At 37.4% G+C, this 17876-nt stretch overlaps 2 protein-coding genes across 2 annotated transcripts; one reads left to right on the plus strand and one right to left on the minus strand.

The window, feature by feature from the left end:
* Window positions 1–1406: 1406 nt before the first annotated feature.
* abhd4 (abhydrolase domain containing 4, N-acyl phospholipase B) lies at window positions 1407–13310 on the minus strand. The gene is made up of 8 exons (XM_077616136.1): window positions 12859–13310; window positions 10975–11060; window positions 8961–9065; window positions 7952–8240; window positions 6244–6431; window positions 6046–6157; window positions 5517–5703; window positions 1407–1902 (listed from the first exon to the last, which is right to left on the minus strand). Exons 1-8 carry the CDS (start codon window positions 12915–12917, stop codon window positions 1813–1815), a joined length of 1116 nt encoding a protein of 371 aa, XP_077472262.1. The 5' UTR covers window positions 12918–13310; the 3' UTR covers window positions 1407–1812.
* Window positions 13311–13798: 488 nt separating this feature from the next.
* On the plus strand, window positions 13799–17058 carry dad1 (defender against cell death 1). The gene is made up of 3 exons (XM_077615402.1): window positions 13799–14095; window positions 15410–15579; window positions 16883–17058. The coding sequence occupies exons 1-2, from the start codon at window positions 13885–13887 to the stop codon at window positions 15538–15540; spliced, it is 342 nt and encodes a 113-aa protein (XP_077471528.1). The 5' UTR covers window positions 13799–13884; the 3' UTR covers window positions 15541–15579; window positions 16883–17058.
* The last annotated feature ends 818 nt before the right edge of the window (window positions 17059–17876 follow it).

The raw sequence follows: 17876 nt of genomic DNA on the forward strand, positions 1-17876 counted from the left end.
CTGAGCGGACGTGTGTGTATAAGAGTTTGTATGTACATGAGTTGTCCCCTTAGGAAGGGACATCAGTCAGGGTCTTAACAAGTTCTCCAACAAAACACAATAAAAGTACGGGAAATGTGGAGCTTTTCTTTAGCCTAATAATTAATAGGGCATTAAGTATGACTAAATAATAATTCACAGTTTGTATTTAGGGAATTTGAGCAACAATTTTAAATGGTAATTATCAATAACCTTCCGGGCGACCAAACATCCGGCAACCAAAAGTCTGGCGACCAGAAGTCCGGCGACCAAACATCTGAGTACCCCATTTTAGATATATTTAGATTTTTTTATATAAATGGATTAAAAGAACTCGATTAAAAGCCCGAATATTCCGTTTTTTATAGATCTAAAACAATGTTTATTTTAGCTTTTTAAAATATATTTTTAGATTTTACAAAATGATTTTTGAACTAAAAACAGAAATAAAATGATTACAAAATTACCATTATTGATTTAAAAGGGGAAAATCAGGAAATTTAATATACATCTATACTCTTCAGTTTAATTTGATCCTAAAACAGAAAGTCGGCACTCATGATTTACTTTCCCGGGCCACACAAAATGATGCGGCGGACCAGATTTGGCCCCCGGCCGCCACTTTGACACATGTGGTATAAGGTAAGCAAGGATAGGCATGTTTATATATAAAAATAAAAAAATAAAAAGACTCGTACCTGGGCGTTATTCTTGTAACAGGCAATATTTCCTTCCTTAATATAACATGATTAACAAGCTTACTTGTTTAATTTTTCCATCCAAATTACAAATAATTCATAAAAATAAGGGTGTTAAGCTTGTATCAGTGTTATTTCTTCTCTGTTTACTCATGAAAAGATATAATTTAAAAAATGCAAATAGGTTAGGGTTTGTGGTGTATACTCACTTTCTGAAATACAGAATTCTCACCATTATGTGAAACAGATGTTTATAAAAGATTTTGTTTCACCAATCTGATCTCCCATCCAAAATGGCACATACTATGAAAAGATTACAAGTTGTCCATGAAAATACAGATTTTCCACAAGTCACCAGTCATCAAAACACAGTTGAACTACCTGAAGAATGCCACTGCAATCTAGTGGTAGAGGTTAATATTGCAAAATTTCTTTACCGATTGAAGCTTATTTTAGTTGTACCCACTCAAAATGTGCTCTGGTGTCAATCAACCAATCCCTAATAAGAAATTCTTTAAACCTTTCATGTAATACATTTTTAGGGCACAAGAACAGATGATTTAGATGCAAATCTACCAGTAATCTTTACAAAGATTACTGCAGTATTGCATAAAGATGAAATGATACTATGGAAGATACTTTCAGAATTTATATATCTATTTTAACAAATAGATATTCTCACATCCAAAATAATTCAAATGTTTTGTTTATTGATACAAAATTTTGTCACAAGCAAAACGTGACATTCAGCAATTTTCAAACAAAAACAACATTTTATACATTAGGCATTTTTTACATGGCAAAATGTTAAATATTACAGTAATCATCTGTCAAATCTAATCTTCTGTCTAACTCAAGAAAGAGCAACAATATAGTTAGCTGCTACAGGAGTTGAATTCAGTGTGTCTTGATTAGGTTTAAAAAAAGTTCTAAAACAACAATGACAACAACAAAAAATCAAAGTAGTGATAGTATATAAATGAATAAATTACTGCAATAAGATCAGGATAACACACCATTTTTACAGAAGAAGCTGATTATATATTGTACATGCAGAAACCTGAATTTGCCATTAAGTATTATTCATACAAAACATTCAGTTAACTGAGTTGCATATATTTTCTACCACACTGTTGAACTTCTCCGGTTGATCGGCATACACGTGGTGTGAAGCATTGTTTATTATCTGTAGAATGGGGAAAAAAATCACAAGTTTAAAAAAAATATAAAGATAGTATATATAATATCAGCAAGAAATATGACACAATAATTACTCGAAGTAACAACAACCGCATTATAGTTATCCCAATTCTAAATAGGAAGGCCTGTTAAATGTCTATAATTATATCATATGCAACTCTTGTGGTGAAATGCGCTCAGCAAAATTAATGAATGAATAATTCAATCAGTGTTGGAGGAGGGATACAGAATACTGTATCTCTTTTTTATTTTTTGAGTACAGTAATACCTTGAGTTACGAGTTTAATGAGTTCCGGGGCCAAGCTCGTATGTCAATTTACTCGTATCTCAAATAAATTTTTCCCATAGGAATTAACTAAATACAAATTAACCTGTTACCACCCTCTAAAAAACACCAATAACAGGATATAACAATGAAGAAACATATTTGTATTTCTTCTAATTCACTACTTACTCACAAAGTAACAAATACAGTGGTACCTCCTGATACAACAGCTCGTCATACAACATGCTCGTGTTACGACAAAAATTTCGATCGAATAATTCGCTCGCGATACAATTAAAATTTCGAGATGCGACGAAGCCAGGTGGCCATGACATGAGAGGCTGTTTATCATTTTTGCCGCATCCCTTCCGTCCAAAACTACTATATCTACAAGGACTGAACAATTTATTCAGACTAGTTTCGACCAGGAAACGCACAACGCGCATGCGCGGGCAAAAAGTATTTCTTTCTGGGTAATGAAGTATACTCGTGCACACAACACCAATAGCCAATGGCACCCTTTCTCAGAATAAAACTTCATTACCCACAATCAATACGTGGGAAGCTCAGCTATTTTATTTCCTGTTATTCTGTCTAAGGAAAGAAGGTCCCGCGATCGTTCTTTAAAGACTATTTCTCGTTGGCAAGTGGTCGTGCGTTATCCTATTGTGAGGACATTTGTGTGCATCATTTTCGGAATATTTTGAAGGCAATACAACAGCAAACAGTCCATCGATAGCGAACGTGAGGGTGGAGGTGTGGCGAACCGCTAACCCGGAAAACGAAGGTAACAAAAGACAAAACTAGAATTCAGTTTTGTGTAAAGTTACATCAAACGTATGTTTGAGTGTCTGTATATATTTATCCAAGTTAATTTAAATTTGTTTGTTCGTTTACGAGTGCGTTGTTGCCCCCACCTTCACCTCCGTGTGTCGTTGTCTTTCCCCTAAGCGAAATGCGTCTAATTTTACATCTATTAAACACATTTTATTACTACTAAAGCACTCGTTATTTATTACTTTGTCAATATATGGCGAATTAGAAGAAATAAAACATTTTTTCCAATCCAATATCCTGTTTTTGGTGTTTTTTCAGAGGGTTGGAACGAATTAATTTGTTTTCAATTCATTTCAATGGGAAACATTCGGTCGAGTTACGAAAAGCTCGACATACGATCTCAGTCTCGGAACGGATTATGATCGTATGTCGAGGTACCACTGTACCTATTTAGTGGTTAGGATCTTCAATATTAAAATGTGACATTATTCAGTACAGACAGATGGTAGCGTCTTAACGTGGACGAGAGAGAGAGAAAAGACAGGAGAGAGAGACTTGACGGCAATGCACTCGCAACATAAAATGCAACCTGTACGGCACGGTGCACATAGATATCTTTACGCGAGGGAGATGAGGCGAGAAAGACAGAGCGATGTTGTTCTCATAAGAAGCTTCTCGCATTGTCCAGGACGGCCGCAACGGGAACCATCTGGTATGGTCGTATCTAAAATTTGTCTCGAATCTTCCGACAAAAATTTGCTCGGAATTTTCCTCGTATCTCAAATTTCTTGTATGTTGGGACACTCGTATGTCAAGGTATTACTGTATTGGAAAATAATAATGCACCACACGAAAACCAAAAATATTCTCTCATGTGGCTGCCTGTTTTTCACTCGCTTGCTGCTCCACGGCACTTTCATTAAAGGACGTAGTATTATTCAAGAGAACATGACACCTTCCAAGACAACAAAAAAAGTATGATGTACGTGTCTAATTATAATCAGAAATATGAAGAAAAGATAAGAAAACATTCACATTTGTGTTTACGATGCATTATCTTTCTGGCTAGTGCTGATGTTATCCTATTTATAATTTGTTTATTGCTGCCGTTTATGAGATACATATATCTGTTTGAAACACGGATTCAGTATTACTATTTAATCTAATAGTCTTGCGCAATGTCAATAAGAAAATACAGCTTTGCTTTATCAGGTATTTTTTTCCCTTTAATGTATTGTTTCTATTAAATAAATCATCAAGTCTAAAAGATGCACCCATATATTTATAAATCCTTATAACTTATGTTGATGTATGTTGCATAATAACATGTACAATTCCACTTTATTTGTATAGCGTTGCGTTTGTATATGCGTACATGTTATTTAAAAAAACGGCACAAGAGAGAGGCAGTGTGCTCAAATTCGCTGGAGACTCAATGGGTGGGATGGAGTGACGGGCGCACGGCATTGAGTTGGGAGGGGGGGAAGCTTAGACAGCTCCAGTCCAATCATCACCAGAGGGCACCAAATTTAATTATATAATTGCGGCACACGTTGGAGTGTCCAAGACCAATGTTTCACATAGCAAGCAAGTATCGCAGCTCGTTTTTCTTGGGCAAGGCTGTCAGCACCATTAGAAATTGTTGTCGGCAGAGAACCTGATGTGCCTATTAAAAGAGCCAGATATCTGTGTCCAAAAAGGAAAAAAATAAAATAATAGTATCAGACACCCTGCAATGAGAGTATTGCGCATGGGCACATTGCGATGTCGCAGTATAAACAAGAAATCCTTCAGTCCAAAAGGAAAGCAACAGACTGGATCAAATCTTACTGGCAGGTGATCTACCAATAGTATCTTGGCAATCGACTGGTAGATTGCGATTGAAAAATTGAGCACCCCTATTCTAAGGTGACTAAAAATTAAGAAACCGTAAATAAAAGCTCTGATTACAAATAATGACAGGTTATCATGTTATTCTTCAATCATGACACTTAGTAGTAAAGTTATCAAGATACTTTTCAAATACTGCCGTACCTCTACTTACGAAATTAATTGGTTCCAGAACTTTTTTCGTAATTTGAACATTTCATAAGTAAAGCAGTACTTATATGTAAATCCTAAAATTAATTCCACGGTCCTCACACAACTACCAACTAAACCCTTTAAAATTGGTCAAAGTGTCCCAATTTTGTATGAAAGATAAGATAATTAAGAGGAATATCTAGCCGACGTTGACAGGTATGTAAGAGAGAATCTTGAAACATGTATAGTGGTTGTTGTGAGATACCCAATGAGAGCTCAGTAGCGAGGTTCTAAAGTGAGAATCAATGCATCTGCGCCAATATTTTCTAAATAAAATAATAGACAAGGAAATGCGTTTACTTTTTGGGGGATTTCGTAACTTGGATCTTTTTCGCATCTCGAGGCACTCATTTGCATATAAAAAGCTTTCGTAACCTGAAAATTTCATACCTAGAGGCATTCGTAAGTAGAGGTATACAGTACAAATTACCCCAAAACTGAATTCAATGACAACTGTCACCTAACTGGATACTCACCAGCACTTTGGTACAAGCAGGGCTTCTAACCTGGGTCACTTTGTCCCCAGAGGAACTATCAACCCACGACTGGGCTCCATACAGCATGGTTAGTGGCATGGAGCTGGGTAGGAGATGGACCCGCTGCAGCATAGGTCTCTTGGCCCAACCCAAAGACTCAGCCATGGCCCGGAAACCTATCTCGCCACTGGGAACAGAGGAGATTTTTTTTTCTACTACCATTGTATGAAAATGATTGATTCATGCTGCTTGTTGTCTGAAGCTTAGGCTAGTCATTTGTGGCTCCAGAATGCTATCTATGCAAATGATCTTTCCTTTGTTATGTGACTTGAACAAATGGGAAATGCCATTTTGGAAGGCTAGAGTTCTTTTACCATGGGGAATGTTAGTGAAGTCTCTCCAAAAACACCATGGTTCTCCTCAGTGTTTTTCTTTAGTTAGTTTTGACAGGCTTATTTACACCAAACTGTTAGATCAGAATTGCACTGCAATGTAATCGTATGCCCATGCATTGAGTCTGTCGACATACCTCGGAGGCTGTGCGTTACAGTGGTAGATGTACTGCGTCATTGTGTCATCATCAAACAAATCTTCAAATTTTCTTTTGAAATCAGGGCGAAAACGATTCACTAAACCAGGACCTGAATAAAAAACACACTGTATACTCAAAAGGTGTGTTTCATGCTGTAAATAACGCTTGTACACATTGTAGAATATTATGTCTCACCCCATGGGCCAGCAGCTCTGATGACGGCCAGAGGGTTGAAGAGGGATACTACGGAAACAATTGCTTTCACCCAGCGAGGTGGAGATGGCCTCTTAACCAATTCTGTGGATTGACCCGGCATCTCCTGACTCTGGATCTGTGGTCTCTCGGGGAAACCCCAAGGATCAACCAGAATAAGATGGGAAACTCTAAAATACAGCAAAATAGTACTTAATACTGTTGCACCAGTTATTCATATTGTATTTTTTTAACTTCATAAATATCAAAGAAAATGTACCATCAAGATTAGATCCCTAAAAAGGGGCGTGTGGGGGGGTTTCATGCACAATCGTTGCCGTGGTTGAATACAAAACATGAAAAATGTGGATGCGATAACAGAAAATCGGATAAATCCCAGGCTAATTTCTAATTGTAACATGATTAGTTTACTCAAAGGTTAAGTCAGAGCTCCAAACTTCTCTGGAATTTCCGGAGTTTACCCGGACAAGCAACGTAAACTCTGGGACTCCCTAAACTTCGAAAATCTAAAAAAAATTGTCAATTTAATTTTTTAAGCAAGTATTTAGGAAAAGTACCAAATTTCCAATTTAAAAGCCTCAAAATTCACACCATCGCTACGGCTTACGCATCTTACTTCCGCATTTGATTCAAATGCACTGTAAACCGGATGAATTCGGTAACACGAGAGCATTCTGAACCATCCGAGTTACACGTTCTGACAAACGATTCGGATTGTGCGACTTCAGCGTGGCAATCGATTCGGAATCGATTGCATAGGTAGTCTCTTTCGCTTTAACATTTTTGTTTTCTTCATGAGGGAAGTAAGTATTATTAAGGCTGACTAAACAAACAGTCTTTTATTTTGAAACAAATCCTATCATTTCCGGGGTTGTTTGAAAGGAAGTAAGAGTACTACATAGCACTGGTAAGTCTTATCAATAGGCCTGCTTGGGTTAAGCGCAAAATGGATGGCAATTTGGATGAAACTTCTAATCAGAAAGCCAGACATTCGCAGAAGTTTATTGGTTGGTATTCGCCGAAATACCCCATGTTGAAGCCGTTTCCAAAACGACCGACATTTGCACATTGAACAACATGCAAGTGCGACTTCAGCGTGACACATGGTGGAACTACTGACTGTAAAACCCACGTGGGACCCAAACACAAAGATAAACTTATTTTCATTAAGCTGTACTTTTTCAATAGTTTGCAAAAAAACACAATTTTTCAATTAATGTAAAAACATGATAAACCCGTTTAAATTTAAATTGCCTTTTTAATTTTATTTTTTTACATTTTATATCAATTTTTCATGAATTGCATTCATCTGGCAAAACTCTGGAAAAGGGTCAAGGGTACTCCTGAAATGGGGTCGACAGAGGATGGCAGCTCTGGTTAAATGTAACAAACAAAATGTAAACTCTAATTAGTTTAGAGTTCTACTGGTCTCTACAAAAATCGTTTGAACAATAGATACACAGGGGTGGGCAAAATATTCCACAAAGGGCCAGTGAGTGCGGGTTTTCATTCCAACCCATAAAATGGACACCTTTTCACCAATCTGGTGTCCTACAAGTGCAATCAGTAGATTGTAATCAGGTGCTTCTTGTTTTTTGCAGGAATCTCATTGGTTAAAGTGTCTGTGCCAGACCGGTTTGCCCACCCCTGTACTGGAATGTGTTATCAATTTTAGAATTTGTTATATTACCTTGAAGGGTATTGGATGGCATAAGATGTAGCAAGGTAACCACCCAGGCTATGGCCCAACAGAATCATGTTCTCCAAACCTACAGACTGCCTCCACTGCTCTATGGAGCTGACAAACTGCTCCTCTGCTTTGGCTGCATCAGAAGGGAAAGAAGGTCGGGAGCTCCTACCGAAGCCAAGGAGGTCGAAGGCATAAACTGGTCGTGACCGGCTCAGGGCATCCAAGTTTCTAATCCATAGGCCTACTCCTCCTCCAAAACCATGGACCATCACCAATGGCATTTTATAATCTAAGACAACAACTACAAGTTAATTTCAAAACAAAGATTTAGCTTTCTCTTAAAATGTATGGTGTCAAAAACAATATGTCGCAATTTTGGTAAGAAAAGTAAAAAAGGTTAATGAGTTATATGAGTACCGTATTTTCACGACTATATGGCGCACTGCATTTAAAGGCGCAGTGTCAGTAACGAGTGCTATTTCTGTATTTGACACACACACAGGATGCACCGCAGTCAGGCTTCAGATCTTACACACGGCGCTCCGCATTATAGGGCGCCCTGTCTATTTTGGAGAAAATTTAAGACTTTTTAGTGCGCCTTATAGTCGTGAAAATACGGTAGTAGTGAGTACTAAAATAAATATGGATAATCTTTTCACAATGAAGAGTGTCAATACACAACCAACAAAACATATTCTACCAAGAAGAATATGCTCAAACATAGACAAAAAATATTGTGCACCATGCATTTGCACGCATTGTGGGATTTAGATCAAAAGGCTTGACAAAATTATAAATGTTTGCTAAATGCCAGAATAATGATGTAATGATTTATTGTGCACTTGAAAAAAAAATAACTTTCTACAAACCCAGCTTTTTAAATACATTTAATTGTTTTATGGTACCAGTGTCTTGGGTCAACAGCTTCGTATTTTCTACCACAAATTTCATAGCATTTTTGTGCATTTACTGATTTGGATCATACGTATACATATACGGAGTTGATTACCTTTCTCTGCAGATTTTGAAAGCAGTTTGTTTGTAAGGTTCAGCGTCCATATTCGATCTTGGTTTGGAAGTGTCACAAACCTTGCCCAGAGATTATTTTGAATACCTATAACCAGACAAAGGAAGAGAAATGTATGTGAGGGGAAGGGCAGCTCAGATGCGTGATTAACAATAAAGTGCGCCAAAATGAAGTCTTAACATGATGCTGTGACAGGTCGTAAATAATGGCCAAGGCTCTCAGGACCACATTTAGATACTGATGAGACTTTAACAATTAATATTTGAGTGAGATATGCATGTTAAAAAAAAGTGAATATTGCGCTGGGTACATAGCAATGTCGCTATGCAAACAAGAAATTCTTCAGGCCCAAAGGAAACTAACAGACTGGATCAGATATTACTCTCGGGCGGTGTACCAGTACCTTGGCGATCGACTGGTCGATCGACGTAATGAGCACCTCTGTTCTACAGTAATGGCACAATAAGTGCCAGGTTTTGCAAAGTTGTTGAAAAATTCAGGAAATAAAGGGCATGGAAATAAGAGTTATTTGCCTATTATGGTGTCATCTATTATTCGTTTTTTGATTGATTACGATTTTTTTTTTCTAGTTCACTGAATGCTTAAGTTAAATATGTATCCTAGAGAAGCTCGGACGGGATGAACAATTAATTCTCAAGGAGGACTTTTTAAGAAGAATTGGAATACAGTAACACCTTGACATACGAGTGCCCCAACATACAAGAAATTTTTGCCCTAGAATAAGACACAAATTTGAGATACGAGCATACGAGGCGGTTCCCAATGCAGCTGCCAGGGGGCCGATAATGGGTGAGGCTGCTTTTGAGAACAGCATCGCTGTCTTTCTCGCCGCATAAAGATATCTACGCGCATCGGCCGTACTGTTCATTTTTTTTTTACATGTTTTCTTTTTGCGTTAATCAGTGCAGAAATAAGTGAAAAAAACAATAGGTCCAAAGTAGTGTACGCGTGACCGAACTGGCTCGCCAACGTAAGATTAAAACTTATTTTTAAATGTGTGTGTGTATCGTAATCTAAGTTCATTTTAGTTTAATTTAAAGTTAATGTTACGTTACATAGTGTCACAAAAGTGAAGCGAACCGAACGTGTTGCTGTCAAGTCTTTCTCCACCTCCGCCGTTAGCTGCTACCGTCTGTCTCGAAGGTAAGAACTCCATACAGTACTGTATAAAATTATGTCTCATTTTATTGCAGATCACAACCACTAAATAGGTATTTGTTACTTTGTGAGCTTAGAACAATTAAAAACATGTTTTTCCATTATAATATCCTATTTTTAAGTTCTTTTTTTCAGAGGGTGGGAACGAATTAATTTGTACGTATTTAGTTATTCTATATGGGAAAAACTGATTTGTGAGACAAGTGAATTGACATACGAACTCGATCCCGGAACGCATTAAGCTAGTATCTCAAGGCATTACTAATAGGTCTTCCAACACCGTTGCAGGATGGATCATTCAAACCGAGCACACTAATTGGCTAGCGCTGCTCAACGCATCGACGATAAATAAAAAGGATGGAGGTGGTTCATAAATAATAGATGACATTCATTAATGTATGCATTTGTCCTCATGATTGTGAACTCTATCTGTGGAGTTGATTGTAGGTGATGTATTTGGTTGGGGGGAGCTATGGAATTCATCATTCAATCAGTAAAATCTGTATCTGTCTGCCCGCCTGTCTCTCTTTGTGTGCGTGTGTGTGTTTGTTTGTTTGTTTGTTTGTTTAAAATGCTGAGCAATGTTATATTGCATTACTATTTTGTGACATGACGGAGAAATTAGGAGGTTGATTGGGTTACTTAAAGTTAAATCGATTTTTGCTCACAATAAAATAAAATAAAAATATCTGTCATCGAACCATTTTGTAATAATCGGTGAAAGAGTCATTGCCCATAGAACTAAAACTTGTTGTATCAAGTAAGAAAGAAAAGAAAAATAAGTATGATCATACAAAAGACAGAAAAATCATCATACATGTAAGAATCTTGCTCTCTGTAGCCTTCAAAAGGGACATGGATGTTGGACGCCAGGAAGGCCACCAGCTCCAATTAGAATTCGGCCTGGGGAAGAAAAAAAAGATAAACACTTCTGATCAGTACCAGATTTTGGGCAGTGATCTCCAAACTATTTCACAAAGGCCTGCAATGTGTGCAGCAGTCATTCCAGCCAAGCAAGACAAACCTTTTTCCCCAATATGGTGTCTTGGTGATAATATGATAATGTTAATTATCTTCAAATATTTTTTGCCAACAATAATAATAAAAACTTTAGATAAAAGTCGATAAATATGAACTGCAATCAAAACACCTGAACACCACAAAGAACGGCGACCGTGATCATTTAGCATGGTTAGCGATGGCGCAGCGTATACAGAGCATGAAAACAAAAGGACTGTAACACAGCCAAAATGAGAAATTATGAGATGCAAGACAAAACCGAGACTACCCACTAAAATATCTAAGTGAAGTCTCCCTGTCATGTAGTATTTTATCTGTACTCATGAACGCACGCAAGGCACACTGAACACGATAGACTGAACCGCGGCAGTGCTCAACATATCCTCCCAATCCTTCAAACCTGAAGGTCCAGGAAGAGGTTATTGATTGGCTATCATCGAGCAAGATAATAAGAGAAACTGACAGAGTAGGGCAGAACAAAGACATAGAAGGAATTTCTTTGGTTTTTAAAATTAAAAATCTCTCAACACCAGTGCACAAACAGCAGCCATATAAAAAAAATCCCTAACCCATTTTAACTAGTAATAAACCAATATGGGTTTTTCAGGACCGATTCCGATTATTAGTAGTTATAGGAGGCCAATAACTGATATTTGGAGCCAATATTCATTTGCAATAAAAGTGTACAAAAATGGTGTGAAAAATCAAAGCCCTGAACTTCGTAGAAGTTTATTAAATTACACATATATACAATCAAATGAAAAAGTTTGGGCACCCCTGATCATTTTGAAGATTTTCCTTTATATATCATTAGTTGTTTGGTTCAGCAAATTCAGTTAAATACTATATCATACAGCAGACAGTGATATTTGAGAAGTGCAATAAAGTTTATAGGTTTTACAGAAAGTGCAATAATTACGTAAATAAAAGGAGGGAGGTGCATAAATTTGGGCACACCAACAGAAAGATATTATTGAAAATCTGTGGTGTGATTCCAAGGGGGCTGTTCATGCTCGGAAACGATCAAACCTGACTGAACTGGAGATGTTTTGTAAAGAAGAATGGTCAAAAATACTTTCAACCTGAATCCAGATCCTTAGTGGAAGCTATAGGAACTGTTTAGACATGTTATTTCTGCAAAAGGAGGATCTACTAAACATTGAGTAATTAGCACGTCAGCCTCACAGCTTTGGGGTCCTTGGTTCAAATCCAGGTCACGTCCACCTGTGTGGAGTCAGCATGTTCTCCCGGGGGCCTGCGTGGGTTTCCTCAGGGTACTCTGGTTTCCTCCCCCATTCCAAAAACATGCATGGTAGGCTAATTGGACACTCAATTGCCCCTGAGTATGGGTGTGAGTGTGCATGGTTGTCCGTCTCCTTGTGCCCTGCAATCAGCTGGCCACCAATTCAGCGTGTCCCCCGCCTCTGGCCTTGAGTTAGCTGGGATGGGCTCCAGCACCCCCTGCGACCCTTATGAGAATAAAGTGGTTCAGAAAAGTATATAATTTCCAGATGGTGGTGTCCCTTTAGATTTTTTCAATGTAAAAAATGTGTCGCAGCTCGAAAAGGTTGGGAAACACTGCCCTAATGAATTCAGAAATTGAAATGTTGCTCCCAAAGACAGCGTCTGACGTATTCACACTACAGTACAACATGGGACACTTATGTTACTTTAACCTTACCCGGTCTCGCAGTCACTTTGCAACGTCACCGCAGTGGTAGTCGGAGGAGCAGGATCCATTCACATAGGTATACTGGTGACTACATACAGCATAAAGTAAAGTTTTTCGAGTAATTTCGACTTCGTATACCTGTCAGCCGAGCTCGTGGACTGCCGACCACAATGTTTTGTAACGTGCATTCTTGAGTCAGCTGACCTAGTACAAAGCTGACAAATAATACATTGATTCACGCGCCTTCGTTTTTAAAAAGCCTTGATCGCTGGTTGAACGTATTCTTTAACACGACATTTAAGAAACTGTAACACCCTAGTGATTTCCCCACACCAATATAACTGAATATTATGAAAATACTCTAATTATGTCCTCTTGTTGGACTTTTGAATTACTAAATTAGTGGGATATCTGTTTTTATTGTGGATCTGTGTTTTTGAGAAACCTACCACTATTTGTTCCTACTCTGAGACTGACCGGTCGGAATTCATTTTTTGTTGCACTATCTGCGTTTCCGTCTTAAAAGTCAGTGTATAATCCTAGATGTTTGATATATTTGATGAGTAACTGAAGTAGCTGTCATCCTTTTTCAGCCATTTTGCAACAGAACGTTTTACCAAACAACGCGAAAAATACTACATAATTCTCTACTTTCTTAAAAATGGCTGTAAAATTATTGTGCCATTATTTTTTAGATGCACTATGTCTATTTATTTCATAGTTATAAGTATTTTTGTTTTTAACTAAAATCCTGCCTGAACCATAGCCGGCTTATTATGGTATGTTATCAGTGAAAGAATGTGCAAACGTGCATTTTAGTGGATGCAATCGCTCATTTTACATCCGCTACAGTACAAATCCACCGTAAAAGTATCCCGACGCAAGGTGGCCATCAAGTACTTGCGCCCTGAATCTGCATTTACACATCTAGCCTCATATATGTGAAATCTATTGTTTCTGACACGTCACTTTTATCACGGACAGAGCACACTGTTACTGCACTAGACCAAAAACTAAAATATTGACCAAGCAACCATGTCGGCTTCGGTTGTGTCTGTAATTTCTCGTTTTCTTGAAGAATATTCCACTTCGACTTCCAATAAATTGAAAGTAGTGGATGCATATTTGTTGTACATCTTGCTGACGGGAGCGCTGCAGTTCCTCTACTGTTTGCTAGTTGGGACGTTCCCTTTCAACAGTTTTCTTTCTGGTTTCATCTCTTGTGTCGGTTCTTTCATTCTCGCAGGTAAGATGCTATTGAGTAGTCTCTCTTCTCTCGATGCGAGATTGTTACTGTACTTTATTCTTTTCGATCTGGACTAGACATCTGAGTTCTATTCTGTCTTAACTAGCCTAAATAAAGTTAGCATCAATTGCAACGATTCACGCCAATTAGGCGACGATTTACTTGGCGTTATCTAAACTGTCTTAACACGTGTGTGAGAACGTATCAAACTAGCTGAATTTTGAGCCCCTGGATAAAGAAAAAAATGGTGACCATACCTGTCAACCTAAGACTACATAAATCTGTCTGACTGGCTACAAAAATCCTTATACCATGGACTTTAGTATCCTTATGTGCATCAGCACCAATGAGAAAGAACATTTAAATACACTTTATTCATGTGTGACACACAAAATACCCTTTTTAAATCAATAATGTAATCACGAAATAATAGAATGTGTATAATAATGTTTGAAAATAACTATTACTATACATGATTGGCATTGTACTTTGAAACTGCCTTTCTTGCCGAGTTCAAATGTTCTTCATTTGGCTTAAAAAAGCAACATCCCACCATGTTCATTTTGCAAGGCAGTAAGGGTCTCTGGAGCTAATGATTTCCTAAACTCAGTTTGAATTTTCCGGACTTGGCTGAAGACGCGCTCACTTTTTGGGAGGCTCCATGCTTCTACATTACCACTTGTTCACTAGAATTTTGCTTGGACCAGAACTGGGGGAATTATGAAACTAAAGGAAGCTCTTATAGACATTCTATAAGAGCTTCCATTAGTTTCGTAAATCCCCCCCAGTCATGGCATTAGTCTAAGATTAATGTCACGATTGCACATACCAAAGCGAGTTTGTGGAAAAGCAAAGCAAAGTTAGGTAAATCTGGCAAAATACGGCAAAAGTGATGAAGAAAAAAAAGAAAAAAAAACATTGGCATGAACTTCTGAATCCGTATGACTTAAGCACTACGGCCATAGTGTTGATTTTTTTTCTCACAAACTTGTATGACTTGCGGAAAATCCTTATGGGTGACCAACACTTACTTATGACGGATGACTATAAACAAGTTGTGTACAATTCGTGCATGAATCAAGAATCATCCAATAACATTCCTTAATCGTGTAGTTCATAATTGCCACATTGATCAATAATATAAGTAATAATTGATTGTACAGTTATCCACACTGAGGAATTGGCCAATGATGATTTTGCCCGCTGGTTTTACAATTGAATTATTAAATGAATCATAAAAAATTATGAACCTTTGGCTGAAAATATAACATCAAATTAGCCCTAACTTTGTATGTCTTCTCTCTCTCTCTTCAGTGTGTCTTCGTATCCAGATCAATCCGCAGAACAAGGGAGACTTCCTGTCAATCTCACCAGAAAGAGCCTTTGCCGACTTTCTGTTCGCTCACACTGTCCTGCATCTTGTCGTCATGAACTTTATTGGTTGAACATATTTCCAAGACAGGCTGTCTCCCCTTGTTTTGAAGGTGTGTTTTTGACCCATTCTCACAACATTTACAATGATCACAACTTCACAAATTGTCAGAATGGACCCAAAATAATGCAAGTCAGTTTTTGGGTGAGCTGCTTTTTCATAAAAATGTAATGATCAGTGAGCAGTTTTTTGTGAGGGCGAAATTTAACGTCACAGTCTGAGCAAAATTTCGCTTGTAAGCAGAGGTTTGTTTTCTCTGTACAGTGGTACCTCGACATACGATCTTAATCTGTTCCGGGACTGAGCTCGTATGTCGAGCTTCCCGTAACTCGAGTGAACGTTTCCCATTGAAATGAACTAAAAACAAATTAATTCATTCCAACCCTCTGAAAAAAGACCAAAAACAGGATAATGGATTGGAAAAAATGTTTTATTTCTTCTAATTCTCCATCTATTAACAAAGTAACACATAACTAGTGGTTTAATAGTAATAAAATGTGTTTAATAGTATATTAAGATTGGGTGGATTTCGCGGAGGGTAGAGAGAGGGCCAGAAAGAGAGGGGGGGGCATCTTTCCACGATAATGCACTCGTAACGGAACAAACAAATTTAAATTAACTTGGGTTAATATATACAGACACACTCAAACATACGTTTAATGTAACTTTACGCAAAACTGAATTCTAATTTTGTTTTAATTTTTTTTACCTTCGTTTTCCGGGTTAGCTGTTTGCCACGCCTCCACCCTCACGTTCGCTATCGATGGGCTGTTTGCTATTGTATTCCCTTCAAAGTATTCCGGAAATGATGCACACAAATGTCCTCACAATAGGATAACGCACGACCACTTGTCAATGAGAAGTAGTCTTGAATGAGCGATCACGGGAGCTAACAGGCTAAGGAAGGAATAACAACCTACCCACGTATTGATTGTGGGTAATGAAGTTTTATTCTGAGAAAGGGTGCCATTGGCTATCGGTGTTGTGTGCACGAGTATACTTCATTACCCAGAAAGCCCTCTTTTTGCCCGCGCATGCGCGTTGTGCGTTTTCTGGTCCATGCGTTGGAGAAACTCGTCTGAATAAATCGTTCAGTGCTTGTAGATATATGTTATACACGAAAGAGATGCGGCAAAAAAAGACAGTGCGCTACAATGATAAACAGACTCTCATGTCATTGCCACCTGGCTTTCTCGCATCTCGAATTTTTTCTCGTATCTAGGGCGAATTATTTGATCGAAATTTTCATCGTATCTCGAGAATAGGTAGAGCTGCTCGTAGGTCGAGGTACCACTGTATACTCAATTGACAATTTTTTTTCAAGCAACGTTTTTGTTTCATTTGTTTCCCCACAGATGCAGACGAGGAGATTCATGACACAAACCCACACCTGCTTTTGTACCCCTGATTGAGAAATTTGCCCTGATGAATATCACATTCACAGTTTCTTACAAACCATGGTGTAATTCATTTTTTCATGTTTAAATTTCTTTTGTTGCAAAGAAATACAAAAATAACAACTTTGAAATGATCATTGTGTCCTTTGAATCTTTTAGATTAGATTCAACTTTATTCATCCCGTAACGGTGCATCTTTAAAACCATCAAATTATTACGCATAATCTACACATAACTACGAAAAAGATTATATCTGATTTTTTTTTAAATGCAGTACTCAGAGAAAAAAATGTCCTGCTGTAATGAAACATAATCCAAAAGCAATAGGGAAGACACTGTCTATTTTTTACATTAAATTCAATCCTCATGAATAGTATTATTTAGTATTTATTTTCATTGGCACATGCGCCTTGATTAGAAAGTTACAGTATTTTACTTAGAGGGGCACAGTGTTGGTGAAAATATTAGAAGCTACTAATGTTATTACTATACTACTATGGGTGCTTTTTGGAAGTAAAGATGAATCCCTAATTATAAAATGAGTAACCTCATTTTATGTAATATCTTTTATAATGCCAATTGAATTGAATGCTTTTATTGTCATTATACAAGAATAATGCGATTTAAAGTTCACCATGTAGTGCACAAATAACAACAATTGACAAATAAATGATCAGTAAATAAGAAATAAATAAATTAGTCCAAGTGAGATCAGCAGAGCTGTTCTGTCTGAAGTCCAGGATGAGTTCCATGGTTTTGGAGATGTTCAGCGCCAAGTTGTTGGAGCGCACCACTCGCTGACTCTATGGACTCAACAACAAACAAACAAAAACAGATAATCAATATACAGTAGTAATGATAAATAAGCATGTATATATATATATATATATATATATATATATATATATATATATATATATATATATATATATATACATATATATATATATAT

The sequence above is a fragment of the Stigmatopora argus genome, chromosome 12 (assembly GCF_051989625.1).
Source record: "Stigmatopora argus isolate UIUO_Sarg chromosome 12, RoL_Sarg_1.0, whole genome shotgun sequence".
Lineage (NCBI taxonomy): Eukaryota > Metazoa > Chordata > Actinopteri > Syngnathiformes > Syngnathidae > Stigmatopora > Stigmatopora argus.

Bases quoted from the DNA above. Each gene is read 5' to 3' on its own strand.
- abhd4 (XM_077616136.1), bottom strand. From the start codon at position 12,917: ATGGATCCTGCTCCTCCGACTACCACTGCGGTGACGTTGCAAAGTGAC. The intron at 6,158-6,243 runs GTGAGACATAAT...TTTTTTATTCAG, and splicing joins CAGAGCTGCTGGCCCATGGG to GTCCTGGTTTAGTGAATCGT. The intron at 1,903-5,516 runs GTGAGTATCCAG...CCCATTCTACAG, and splicing joins CTGCTTGTACCAAAGTGCTG to ATAATAAACAATGCTTCACA.
- dad1 (XM_077615402.1), top strand. From the start codon at position 13,885: ATGTCGGCTTCGGTTGTGTCTGTAATTTCTCGTTTTCTTGAAGAATAT. The intron at 14,096-15,409 runs GTAAGATGCTAT...CTCTCTCTTCAG, and splicing joins CGGTTCTTTCATTCTCGCAG to TGTGTCTTCGTATCCAGATC.